Genomic DNA, 13,413 nt, shown 5'->3' on the forward strand with positions numbered 1-13,413 from the left:
GGGCAATGCAGTGGTGACTAGGACACCGCCTCTTGTCTGTGGAACTCAGAACGGGTTGTGATCATGGGGCACGTGCAGTGTTATGACTGAGGAAACTACTGGAGACCACCTTAGACTCTCTTGGCCTGGGTGTAGAGGAAGAGGGATCCTGGATGAAGTAATGCTAAAGCTGAGAAAGATAGAGAAGTAAGCAGATGAAGAGCGGGAAGATGGGAAGATCCTGGCAGAAAAAAACAGCACGTGCGAAGGCCTGGAGGCTATAAAGGGTGGTGTTTTGAATTGTATTTTCATTGGACCAAAGCAAAGCAGCATGCAAGGTGGGGAGGGAAGGGGAGTGAGATGGGAGTGGTCAGTGGGACCTTGCTTGGCCACACTAAATGTGGATGTTATCTATGCCCCTGAACAAATTAAATAACAAATCAATGAACAAATGATTGCTGAGAGTTCCACACTCTGTTCCAAAGGGATCAAGTGGTTCCAACGTTTGTGTCCAAATTGGAATCCCTTGAGTGTCATCGCCCCTTGGCCCTCTGTCTGGCTTGGAGAGGCCTTATTTAGCCTGGCCTGGCTCCTCTGAGCTTTCCTTTGGGAATGTCTATATATAGGGGAAGAGGGCAGCCCAGTTGCCACTGTCCATCTGCCTACCTTGGTGTCCAGCCCCCTTTCACTGGCCCCAGACTCTGTGCTCAGTTGTCTCAGAGCTCTTTCTGTTGCCTTAACCATTGTCATGAGTGTGGCCTACTTCCCAACGCCCAGGCTGGACCCTGTGGATTCTCAGGCTAGGACCCCTTCAGACGTGACTTGATCTGCTCACCCTTTTACTCTCCAGATGGTCAGCTGAGCACCTGCAGACTTCACCCCCAAGCTCCAACAAGGGGTCCGCTGCCCCTTTATCTAATTAGACAAACTTCCTCTGGTCCTCTTCCTCCCCCAAAAAGTAAATCTCCAAATCCTTTCCCTGGAGAAGGTAAACTTCAGAGAAGAATCTGCTTTCAATGTTGATTTCTCCTCCAAGGGCACATCCTGTTTCCTGGACCCGGCCGAACAATTCTCCGTCTGGATGGGTCCCCCAAGAAGTGTCTGTCCCAAGTTCCCCTCAGTCAAGATTAATACGAATCACCAATCTGACTATAGACCTTTATGATTTACAAAGCTCCCCAATAAAAAGGGCATAACAATAGTTGGCACCCCACAGGATGAGTACTAGATGAGCTCTGAGATAATGTGGTTAAAATGCTTAGTACAGTGTGTGCATGTTGTAGAGGTTCAATAACTGTGGCTGTCACTTTCCCTTCCTCGGGTCCTGTTCAAAGACAGGACATTCCATTTGCCAAGCATCAACAGTATGTAGCTGGCACAAGCTAGGTGACTTATACTTGGGCTCCTGTGTACCACAGTCTCTCTGTGAGGGAGGTTATGACTGTGCCCTTCTCACAGACAAGGAAACAGGAGCTCAGAGCAGCATTGCCACCTGTCCAAGGTTACACAGCCTGCCGAGGCAGGACTTAGATTTTGGGTTTTGGACTTCAAGGTTTGTGCTTCCCCATTCCACCGCGTAGCCTCACTTTTCTCTATTCTGATTGTCCTCACCCATCTTGGAGCAAGTGTGCTTCTTGGAGGGGGCTCGCGAAGGTAGTGGAGCAGGGCGGGTTCTCCTCTAAGAATCTAGGACGTCAAGGCCTGCCACCTGCTCTGAGGCTTCAATTTCTCTGCAAGGGCCCTTGGCTAAATTAGGCAATGGGCTAGGACTCCGGGAGGAGGGGGGACTCACTGACCCCAGGATCTGATTGGCCAGGGCATCCAGTCCTGGGGAGCAGGGAGGTGGGAGGATAAGGTGCCCCTACAAATCCCAGGGCCTGGAGCGGGCCAGGGCATCTTTGGGTGGTGGAGTGCAGAGGAGGTGACCAGCAGCAGAGGAGTCCCTGTGACTAGGAACCATGGTAAGGACAAGAAGGGACTTCATCCCTTTGCTTGCTGGAGGACGCCTGGGCTCTTTAAAGCCAAATCCGAGTGCTCTGTGGAACAGTAACTTGGATGTTTGAAGATGGAATGTGAAGGTTCCTGCAACCCAGGTGTCTAGGAGGAAGCCTGGGAGGAAAGCCTTGGACTTCTCTTGGAAGGCAGGGCGGGGATGTCCCCGGCATTGGCCCTCAAGGTGTGCAGATTTCCTGCAGACCTTCTAGGACTTCCAGCAATGTTGGTCTTTGACCTGTGAGGGGGGTGTCTTAGCTTGTGTCTACCTTAGCTTGGTAGAGATGGGGACCCTGAGGGCCAGAGTGAGTCACACCAGCGAACCGGTGGCAGGGATAGGCTGGAGAAGCCTGGCCAAACCCTCCTGCCAGTGGGAGAAGAAAGTCTCCTTTGGAAGGTGGGAGGCCTCCAGGGCCTCAAGCTCCAAGGGTTATGAGAAGGGGCAGAAGATGACAGGCCAGAGTTAGAGAGACCCCAGCCTCCCACAGAGGGGGTCTGCTTTGGAGCTATCATCTTTCTCTGAGATCCCCCTCTCCACTGCACTTCAAGGAGTAACTAGACCCTGGAGGCCAGCTGCTGTTGCCCTCACCAGCCTAAAATTAGCTTGTCCTCCTGGCACAGGCAAGGAGGAGGGGGGCAAGGAGGAGGGCCAGCCACCAGCCAGAGGAACTTCTTGGGTGCCTCAGCCCTTCCTCACCACCAGCCACAGTCCAAAGCCCCCTATCCAGATGGCTTGGCTTAGATGTGACTGGAAACCCCACGGGAATCTTATTTTCACCCCTGCAAGGCCCCCATCATGTTCTGCCTGGCATGAGTGGCCTTTACTCTAATGACTGAATCATAAGAAGGAAGCTTAAACATCTCCACTTCTGCAAGTTCCCAGAGGGGAAGGATGAGGTGTCTGCTTGGTGGTCCTAGTGCTTGGGTTATGTTCTGACACTTAGTGGGTGCTCAGGAACGTGGTGTTGTGTGATTTATTTGAGAACAAACATTTATTGAGCACCTATTAAAGTACGAGATACAGTTAGGAGCTAGGGAAAATGGGGAAATCACGCTGGACTGGTGCTGGCGCTTTACAAAGTCCTTTCACAGCCCTAATTTCATTTCATCCCTGAAAAGCTGCTCAGAAGAGGTGAGGATATGAGGGGACATCAAGTGACCCCCCCCAAGGTTACTGGGGGGGTTCCTGACTTGACTTCTGATTGACAAGCGAGAAGGCCTTGGGCATAATGTTTCCTCTCTAGTTATCCAAAACTGGGGTCCGGGGCTGTGGGGGCAGGCAGAAGGGATGGCTAGTTTGGAGTTGTTCTTCCTGATGACCAAGGGGCACTTACAGAGCTGGCGCTTGAGGACACAGGGGTTAAGGCAAGAATTTGCCCCAGGGCTGCCCCTTCTGTCATCTGACTCTGTGTCTTCTGCAGACAGACCAGCAGGCCGAGGCCCGGTCCTACCTCAGCGAGGAGATGATCGCTGGTGAGTGGAGTGGCAGGCTAACTGTAGGGTTGATGTCTGCTGGGGGGATGTTTGGTATCTGGGCAGGGTGGGAAGGTAGATGTGAGGCTGACAGTCCAGCCAGGCTTACCTCAGCCCTCTGCCTTCCTTCACTTCGCAGAGTTCAAGGCCGCCTTTGACATGTTTGACGCTGATGGTGGCGGGGACATCAGCGTCAAGGAGTTGGGCACGGTGATGAGAATGCTGGGCCAGACACCCACCAAAGAGGAGCTGGACGCCATCATTGAGGAGGTGGATGAGGACGGTGAGCGGGTGGCCTCCCCAGGCAGGGTGCGAGGGGGAATCGGGAGAGGCGGGCAGCCAGGTGTCCGGGACTCAGGGTCACTCACCACCTGCTCCCTTCAGGCAGCGGCACCATCGACTTCGAGGAGTTCTTGGTCATGATGGTGCGCCAGATGAAAGAGGACGCGAAAGGGAAGAGCGAGGAGGAGCTGGCCGAGTGTTTCCGCGTCTTCGACAGGTGCATTGGGGGCCTGGGAGCCGAGGCAGGCGCTGAGCAGCCGGAGACCGGTCCGCAGGGCGCGAAGGGTTCTCGGGGTGGGGGTGCTGGGAGTGGGGTGTGGAGTGTGGCGGGGGCGGCGAGCCCCTGCCTGCCCTGAGTCCCGCCCTGTCCCTCGGCCCGAAGGAACGCAGACGGCTACATCGATGCGGAGGAGCTGGCTGAGATCTTCAGGTCCTCTGGGGAGCACGTGACAGATGAGGAGATCGAATCCCTGATGAAAGACGGGGATAAGAACAACGATGGCCGCATTGACTTCGACGGTGAGGGCCACAGGCCTGGGGAGCCGGGACAGAGCCGCGTGGAGCGCATCCAGGGCGGGGCACCCGTGCCGCCGGCACCCACGCGGGCGGCTAGCCTCAGGGGCGGGGCGGGGCTGGCCTGACCGGGTTCCTCCCGCGCGCCCGGTGTCGGCGGGCGCCCTGGCCCGGCCTCACTCGCCGCCCCCTGACACTGCGCCCCCGGCGCAGGGTTCTGCGTCCCGAGGGGACCCCTGACCGCCTGTCCCTCTCTCTCCTTCCCGCAGAGTTCCTGAAGATGATGGAGGGCGTGCAGTAAGAAGTCGGCCCTCGCCCACCGAAACCGCGCCACCCTCGGGTGACGGGGCTTCTCCCCGCTCCGTGCCATTCCCCGCCCGGGAGGGAGGCGCGGTCCCTTTCGGGATCCTTTTCTAGAAGGAATAAAAGCAATCGTTGCAAAGCGCTTGGTCTGAGTGAGGGAAGGATCGAAGAGCGGGTGTCAGGGGCAGCTTGGCTGGGCAGGGCGCCACCCCGGCTGGCGCCACCCGAGCGCCTTCCGGCTCCTAGAAGAGGCGAGTCCAGCAGCGGGATGTGGAAAGGCACCGGGTCGCAGGAGCCCGAGGCGGTGGCGGTCGAGTGCAGGGCGGCGCTCGACGAGCTCGGCAGGCTCGCGGCGGGCTACCAGCAGCTGGCGCTGGGCGTGGGCAGCTTCGCGGACCCGCTGCGGTGGCGCCTCGCCCTGCAGGAAGGAGGGAGGCCACAGGGGTTTCGATCTGAGTAAGGGCGAGCCGGCGGCCCTTGGAGGATGCCCGGGACTGGGGTCGGGGTAGGTCGCAGCAGGACGCTGGACCCAGGGGGATGCTGGGGTGAAGCTGCTTTCTTTCCCCACTGTCCCTCCTTTATGGAGCCTTTGGGTCTTGGGCGCATGCTACCGGGCTGGGCATGGGGGAGTGGGTGTCCACACTACATCCCAGGTAGTATTATTCCCGCTCGACCCTTTCCACTTCGTCTGTTTTTCTGAGCGCTTATAGGTACTTCGTACTGGTGATGGTAAGGGAGGGTGGGGACACCCAGGAAGGAAGGAGGTTCTGACATCACCTCCACCCTGGATTTTTGCCTCTGCCTGGTCTCTCTGCCTTTAGCTCTCCCTACAGTGGGTTCAACAGAGGGCCATCAGCGTGATCTAGCTAAAGTGAAATCTGACCTGGCCACTCCCGTTGCAAGTCCTTCAAGGCTCCCCACTGCTTCTAGAATCAAATCCAAGTTTCTTCTCCTCCCTCCCTGCCTCTCTTCCAACAATCACCCCTCCCCTCTCTGGTTCCAGCCACACTGGGCAATTTATTATTCCTACCCTGGACGGTGCACATTTAAGCCTTTGGGTCTTTGCACACACGGTTCTCCCTGGTAGGAATGCCCTTCTTTCTCTAATGAGCCTGGCAAATTCTTCAACCCAGCTCAGATACCATCTTCTCCTCCCTTGATCCCTGCCCTCACTGGCTGTAGCCTGGCTTCCACAATCCTTTGTGTACAACCCAGTTATAACAGGCGCCAGGTCTAACCTGAGTGCAGGGGTAGTTCATTTTAGCTTTAGTCAGGCTACCTGAGTTTGAATCCTCACTGCTGGTGACAAATTAAACCACTCTGTGCTTCAGTTTCCTAATCTGTAAAATGGGGATAGTGGTGGTCCTTATCTCACGGGGTTGTGAGAACGAGTTCATGTGTGCAAAGAGCTTAGGACAGAGGCTGGCACATAGTTTCAGCATTTAACAAATGCTGTTAATATCATTATCACCATCATTCCTGAAACATTGAACTCCACTGTTATTCGTTGCTACCGCCCTCCTTCCCTGTCCAACTCCATGTTCTCACCTCCCATTCATGTTTCCCAGTTTGTATTTCCAGCTGCGATCAGTTCTGAGGTTTAGTAATCATCACGACTGAGTACCTACTGTGTGCTGTGCCCTGTGCCTTGCAGGCATTTGTCTCATTCCTCCACACAGCCCCAGAGGCGCATGATCTAACGAGCTCCATTTGACAGGTGAGGAAACTAAGGCCTTTGAGGTGAAGTATACAAGCACACAGCTCAGAGCCTAGATATAGCTCCCTGTGGTGGAAACAGAAGCAAGGCTCTTAAGTCTGATACTATCTACCTGTTGACAGTTCTTCCTGGACGTCCTGAGTACTTCAGACTGGCCCTGCCCTAAATTGAGAAGGTCCCCTACTCATCCATCTTGTTCTCCTGCGTTCGCTGTCTCAGGGATGGGGCCCAAGTCAGGAATTCATTGCCCGCCTCTCAGTTACTTAATTTGCCCTGCTACTTTCTATTCTTTTCCCCATTTCCTCCCTCGTCTCCGTGCCCACTCGGTGACATAAGTCAGGCCACCGCCAGTGCTTACCAGGCTGTTGATAATAGTAGTTAACCTCCTCCCCGCCCTTCACTCCTCAGACAGACGGCAGCCAGAGTAATCTTTCTAAAACCAAATCTGATCATGTCACCGCCCTGCTCAAGTCTTCATTAGCTGCCAGATGCCCTCCAGATAATGCCCAAGCATTTTAACGGGGCCTCTCAAGACCTTGGTGACCTGTTATTATGCTACTTCCCCAGTCTTTATTCCTCCCCTCTGCCCATCCCCCTGAACTTCCTGCTTTCCAAGGAGTATGCTTTCTTATTCCAGCCTCCTGGGCCAATCCTTTTCCAGACAGCCTTCATGAGGTGCCCCACCTGTGTGAGCCTAGCACCCCACATTTATCAAGTGCTTACTAGGTGCCAGGCACTGTTGCAAGATCCTTCATTGATCCTCTGAGGTAACTACTCATATTCCCATCTGACAGAGGTTCAGTCAATACGGCCAGGTGGGCACAAGTAACATGGGGGTGGAGTGGGATTCTAAGAGTTCGTCCGCCTGCCTACCTGGTCTGAGTGCTTAACCACCTCTCTGATTGGCACTTACTCCATCTACCCTGTTGATATGCCTGTCTCCCCCTGGAACTTCAAACTCTGAGCACGGGACTGTGTCCTTTTCCCTGCTTTATCCCCAGCCCCCAGCAAAGGGCTTTTCCCTTGAAGGCATTCAACAACAGTATCAAGTGAATAAGAATAATAATTACACCTTCTAATACTTACTGTACTAAGCTTCTTTTGTTGCGAGTGTCAGAAACCTAAGTCAAACTGACTTACACCAAAAAGGGATTTGTTGGACCCTGAAACTGGGATCCAAGGCATGAACTGGAGGCTGGAGTCTCAAACAATGTCACCTCTCTCCATCTTTCAGCTGTTTGTCTCTGCTTGGTTTTCTTCTATCTGTAGCTGTCTCTGGCAGCTGACTCCCTCTTCTTTTAGCAACCCTATTAGTACAATAATTTTACTTTTTCCTGGTGATTAATTCCAGGGAACACTGATCGATTCTGAACTACACAATGTAGAGATTGGGGTCCCTGTGACAGACACAAGGTAGACCATGTGACCATCTTGGGGACCAACACACCATGATCAAGGACCACATGGCGGGGGCAGGCAGGCAGGCAAAAATATGTCCACCTTGGTGAGGATTTATTAAGGGCCAATTTAGTGCCAGGCTCTGAGTTCTGCTCTTCTCAGACATCCGCTAACCCGGTGGTTTTTAAGTTCCAGTGCATTAAAATCATCTAGAGATGGTTGGGGCCAAAAATTTGCATTTCTAACAAATTCCAGGTGATACCTGTGCTGCTGGAAGGAGAACCCTGAACACTGCTCTATACCTTTAACTAGACCACAGCAATGACAACACCTGGGAACGGATTAGAAATGCAGAACCTCAGGCCCTACCTGACCAACTACCGTGTTTCCCCGAAAATAAGACCTTATATTAATTTTTGCTCCAAAAGACGCATTAGATTGTCCGGCGAGGTCTTTTCAGGGAAACAGGATAAATCAAAACTTGCCTTTGAACAAGATCCCAGGTGGATTTATATGCACTTGAGATTCAGAAGCACAGTTCCAAGCTCCAAGGAGAGAGCTAAGAGCACACTTTTTGAGATGAGGAAACTGAGCAGAGGACACCCAAGTTCTAATACTAGCTCTGACAACTCCAATTTTTGCATGTGGCTGCTTGGTGGAGGTGGAGGGCAGGAAAAGGGGGCCGGGATAGTGAGAGAAAGAAAGGGGATGGGTGAGAACCTTCTTGATGGGCTCTATCATTTCCCCTTCCCCCCAGGCCTGCACCACCAGCTGCAGGCAGAGCTGACCCCAGGTTGTGGCGAGGCTGAGACCAAGCACACCTGGATACTGTTTGTCCACCTTAGAGATCTTCCTATAGGACCTGGGCCAGACCCATCACCTTAGCCTGCTCTTCCCTCTGTAGGAACCCAGATGGTCAGGGCTTTCTTCCCAGGGACCCAAAGGCCGGGCAGCAGAAAGATGGCCTGAGGGGCTGGGGGCCTAGACCAGTGGGTGCAGAGGCTGGAGGATCTGCTGGTGATGGAGCAGGTCAATGTGCCCCTTGGAGCTGGAGCCATCTATGGGGAACCTGGGGCAAGGGGTCAGTAGAGAGCTGTCCTGAGGACTCCAACCGGAAAGGATTTTCCAGGCTGTCTCTCCAGATCCTGGGCTTGCTGTGTGGTGTCCTGAACCTTTCTCCTTTTTCAAGGCCAGAGCATCTACTATCAGAAGGTACATGGCTGGTTCCCCTCCTCCCCACCCTGACCTGTGGTCTGGTTCAGCTTCATCTCTAACACAGCTGGGGCGGCTCCAATAGTCATTAACATTCCTGGTGCATGTCACAACTCCAAAGAAGTAGGCATTCTGTGACACCCCATTTATAGATGAGGAAACAGATGCAGTATAAAATAACTAAGGTCACAAGGGAAGAAATCCTAGTTACCACACTGCTCAGCCCTACAGCAGGGACGTCCTAAAAGACAAGTATGTCTCCCTGAAGCGAGGATTTCAGGCGTGAGCCCTGATTCTAGGAGACTGACCCCACTGACCCTGAGCATTTCCAACCTTAGGGTGACTGCAAGGCAGCAACTTGTAAAGAAACAGAACAAAACGAAAAAACCCAAATGTATTTATTTAATATATTCACCACAGGGGTTCAACCAGAGACTTAATTTAAAAACACAAACAAAACAAATATGACACCACAGCTGAAGATACAGAGTCCTATACAGAAATTAAGGAAAGGACAGACCATCTCAGGAAAAAAATGAAAGACAGCACAATGAGAGAGATGCTGGACAGCCCGGGTCAGGGCTCTTGGCTGGAGACCTGCTTTGCGTAGGTTTCTTGCAGGTACTTCTTAAAGGCTAGAAGAGAACAGGCAGGTCTTGGTGAGCAATGGGGACAGGAGTTAAGGTGGGCACGAGGGCAGCAGGGATGCAGAGGTGGGAAGAGTCTTTTTGGGGGGTGGGTTCCCAGCACAGCAGATTCTCCCTCTGCTGCCCACCCAGTCAGGTCTCCTGGATGGGCTCTGCTTCCAGTGAGACTGGGGAGGGGACTAGGTGGCCTTCATGAGCAGGCCATTTGCACAAAGCTTTGACTTCTACTTAAAAAGCCCCTCAAGCTACCTTCCTGTGGAAAGGGTTAATTGATTTTATGTCAAACAAGCAAACCAGAAACACCAAGGCAGAGGTAGGACTGGGTTACCTGGGTTGATACCTGCCCCCGCCCTTCCCACCCCCAAGTCACTGAGATCCTTTTGTTTGAGGTAGCCTTTAAAGGTTGGAGAGGGATCACCCGGTGCCAAAGGACGACGAAGGACCTACCTGTGGGGTTTTTCCAGAGCTCGGCAGCATGTGTGTTCAAAGGGCTATCGATGTTGGGTTCTGTGGGTGAAGAGAAAAAGAATGGTCAAGGTGGGAGAAGAGGCTGGCTGGGGGAGTCCTGCAGGTTCCCAGGTTGCAATGGAAGGGCTAAGCTCAGAAGTCACCTCCTAGCAGGCTCTGGATGGAAAGCAGGATGGTCCTGACGTCATACAGAGCAGACCACTTGTCCTTCAGGATGTCCAGGCAGATGTTACCCTGCGTGTCCACATTGGGGTGGTAGCAGGGCGTGAGGAACTTCACTGTGGGCGCGTTGTAAGGGTAGCCACTGGGGAACTCCAGGGAGAGCTTATACCTCAGGTCTTCATACACCTGGCATTGGAAAAATAGAAGTGGGGAGTAAGCTTCGGCCCCAGCCCCACATAAGGGGCTTGCTAGGACCTTTGAGTTTTTCTGGGACTTGACAGAAGACAAAATCTTACACTGGTTCTGGTGCTCTCTCCTGTTTGGTGGGGATATCAGCGACCCTTTGGACTACAGGTCCAACCTGGCATTCTGCAGGTTAGCACAGCTGTGCTTTCTAGTCATTAGAACATTAGCTGCTAACATGTAAAAATTAGGAGAGTTTGGGCGCAGATCTGGAATTCTGACTCATCTCAAACCAGATGTGCAGCTTTGGGAAGCTGCTGTCTTGAAACTTGCTTGTGCCCTTCTCCTTGGCCAACGTCCTCACTTGTCCTCCATTCTTTTCCTTGCTGTCTGGCCCCCTTAGGAATCTAACGGAGGCTTCTTTAAACCCACCTTTTTACTGTACAGAAGTTGAGACCAGGGCCGCAGGCTCAGAGCACGAGGACAGACACACGGGGGTGTCCTGCCTGGCTAAATGCTTGAAGCATATCTGGCGCCTGGATTTCACCTCCCACCTCTCCGCAGACCCAGTCTCCACACAGACACAGTCACCGACTCCAACCCTACACTTACTGTGCCAGCTGCTCCATGGATGGTCCCCACCCACTTGAAAAGGTTGTCTGATTCAGGGAAGGCAGAAATTCCTTTGTCGCCAGACATCTGGAGGAAACACAACACTTGCTGGGCTGCAGAGTACACGTCTAGGACCAGCAGTGAACCCTACTCCTTAATCCCGTCACATTTTATCCAAAATAAAGCAATCAGACCAAATTAACAGGTTTTTCTGAGGAAGTGGTTAGACTCTTGGTGCTGACCATGCCCCTCTGAGGAGTATCAGAATAATAAAGGTTCAAGGCCAGGCTAAGGAGGGAGGGGTCATATGTCATGCAGGGAAGCAGAAGGCAGCTCTGTACCCACAATCTTGTTGGTTGCTGGGAATTCAACACGCTGTTGAGTGCCGGTTCTAAACAAAGTCCAGACTATTTACAGACTAGGGAAATATATGATCTGGGCACTGAAGGATTCAGGGTTAATGTAGAAAAGGTTATCGAGGAAGGAAATGTTCCAAGGAATGACAAGACAAGAAATACTAAGCGGGGTGGAGAGGGGCGGCCAGTTAGCTCAGTTGGTTAGAGTGTGATGCCTGTAACACCAGGGTTGCTGGTTCGATCCCCGCATGGGCCACTGTGAGCTGCGCCCTCCACAACTAGATTGAAACAACTACTTGACTTGGAGCTATGGGTCCTGGAAAAACACACTTAAAATAAAAATAAAATAAAATAAAATAAATAAATAAAAGGAGGTGGAGAATTAGAGGTGGGTAGAGCTTAGGGTAGGGAAGTATGGCAAGGCAGGACAGGAGAAGGCCTTGTATGGCTTCTGGGAACTGTATTTTAGAGATAATTTCATTGTGGGGAGATGGAATTAGGAGTAGAGACTGCTGGAAGAAAAGGTGTAGGTGGAGTCTATGAACTTACTCCCAGAAGAAAGCAAACTGGACTCCTCTTTTTACTCCTGTGTCTAGCAAAGAGCCTGATGTAGGAAAGGAGGCTACTGATAAGTGAATGCAAAGTGGGAGTGGGGACCAACTGGCTGAAGATCTGGGCAGGTAGTCACTCACCATGAGGGTCATCAGCTCCTGCTGTAACCTGCAAAAAGGGCATTTGGAGTCACCTGGGAATCTGGATGGGCCAGGGCTCCAAGTGGTCCCATCTCCTCCCACCCCAGTCTCTCTGGAGGAGCTGTCATGGAGGCTTCCCCCTACCCTGAGGTCAGACTCAGCTTGGGGCACACTCACTCCCATTTCCACAGGAGAGTCCTAGTGAGTGCTCACCCTCCCTGCGTCCAGGCTCTAACAGGACGGTTCTAGAGTGTTCTTATCCCCCACTGCTCCTCTGGCGTCTCTCCCTGTGCCGGATCTCTCCCCTTCGCCGCCCCCACAAAGCCACCTGATGTAGGAATCCCCAGCGTATCTTCATTTTGGCTCACCCGGTGGAGGATCCTGGCAGCGTACCTCCACCTACCGTCCTCCTTCGGGAGGGTCTGTAAGAGCAGCCCGAGCTCCTAGTGTCCCTCCAGCTCCCATATTTCAGCCTCTCCAGGAGGAGGGGGGTCCCGGAAGTCTTGGCTTTAGGCCCCACTGCCCAAGGAATTAGCTCCGCACCACTCACCTCTTGCCCACGGAGCCTCGAGCGGCGCCCCCGCTGGGCTCGGCTCCTTTACGGGCGGCGGCGACACTGGCGGCGGCTGGGTCGCGGTTCTGTGAGGCCATCCGGGCAGCACTGGGAGGGACACAGTAACTCGGGAGAACACGACTATAACTGCAGCGCTGCGGCCGGTCGGCCCGCGTTTGAATTGTAACCCTCTGGCAGCTCTGACCAATCAGCGTCTCGCTTAGGTTTGATCCGGCCAATGGGGCACGCCGGAGCGTTGTCACAGTGCAACTGCTAGACACACCTACCAGCGCACCACTACCGGCGGCGGGAATCCCGCTTCTGAAGAGCGATTGGCGGGAGAGGCTGCCATTAAAACCAATCTGCAGCGGATTGGCGACCTTTGGAAAACGCCGACCATTAAAGAGCCAAGAAAAAGTCCACGTGGGAGGAACTCCTTTGAGTCAAACGCCCGAGTACGGGCTAGAGAACCCAGCACATCCAGACAGCATCCCTATATCCCAGGGTAAAGGAGGGTCTCTAATCTTGCAGCACCAGTACGCGTCCCTGAAACCGGAGACCCCTGCCCCTCCCCCTATTGTCTTGTACAGGGCACTATGCGCAGGGGAAAACTGGAGGCCGATAGCCAAGTCTAGCAGTAAACTCCCCATTAGAAAACAGGTTCATATGCTCCCTATTTTAGTGTTTTAACCTATAAAATGAGGGTAATAAAAGCCATTCTGCATGCTTTTTCTTTTTCCCTGGTCTGTCACCCTGCCACTCCCAACCACGTGGTGCCATCCATCACATTCTGCTATTTCAATACTTTAGTTGGGCAAAGAAATAAGAAATAGGAGGACAGGGAGGTTGGCAAGGTGTTCCCAGCTTCCTC

The 13,413-nt window shown here is 53.2% G+C and overlaps 2 protein-coding genes and 1 non-coding gene across 3 annotated transcripts; 2 read left to right on the forward strand and 1 right to left on the reverse strand.

Moving 5' to 3' along the window:
- Positions 1–1,804: 1,804 nt before the first annotated feature.
- TNNC2 (troponin C2, fast skeletal type) lies at positions 1,805–4,681 on the forward strand. Its single transcript, XM_033094963.1, has 6 exons — positions 1,805–1,940; positions 3,393–3,444; positions 3,584–3,727; positions 3,829–3,943; positions 4,109–4,245; positions 4,509–4,681. Exons 1-6 carry the CDS (start codon positions 1,938–1,940, stop codon positions 4,538–4,540), a joined length of 483 nt encoding a protein of 160 aa, XP_032950854.1. The 5' UTR covers positions 1,805–1,937; the 3' UTR covers positions 4,541–4,681.
- A 4,581-nt stretch (positions 4,682–9,262) lies between these two features.
- Positions 9,263–12,742, reverse strand: UBE2C (ubiquitin conjugating enzyme E2 C). Its single transcript, XM_033094387.1, has 6 exons — positions 12,540–12,742; positions 11,990–12,017; positions 10,942–11,028; positions 10,128–10,332; positions 9,964–10,023; positions 9,263–9,504 (listed from the first exon to the last, which is right to left on the reverse strand). Exons 1-6 carry the CDS (start codon positions 12,638–12,640, stop codon positions 9,446–9,448), a joined length of 540 nt encoding a protein of 179 aa, XP_032950278.1. The 5' UTR covers positions 12,641–12,742; the 3' UTR covers positions 9,263–9,445.
- On the forward strand, positions 11,480–11,553 carry TRNAT-UGU (transfer RNA threonine (anticodon UGU)). The gene has a single exon. It is a non-coding gene; the product is annotated as a tRNA-Thr (tRNA).
- Positions 12,743–13,413: the final 671 nt, after the last annotated feature.

This window comes from Rhinolophus ferrumequinum, chromosome 23 (assembly GCF_004115265.2).
Source record: "Rhinolophus ferrumequinum isolate MPI-CBG mRhiFer1 chromosome 23, mRhiFer1_v1.p, whole genome shotgun sequence".
Taxonomy (NCBI): Eukaryota; Metazoa; Chordata; class Mammalia; order Chiroptera; family Rhinolophidae; genus Rhinolophus; species Rhinolophus ferrumequinum.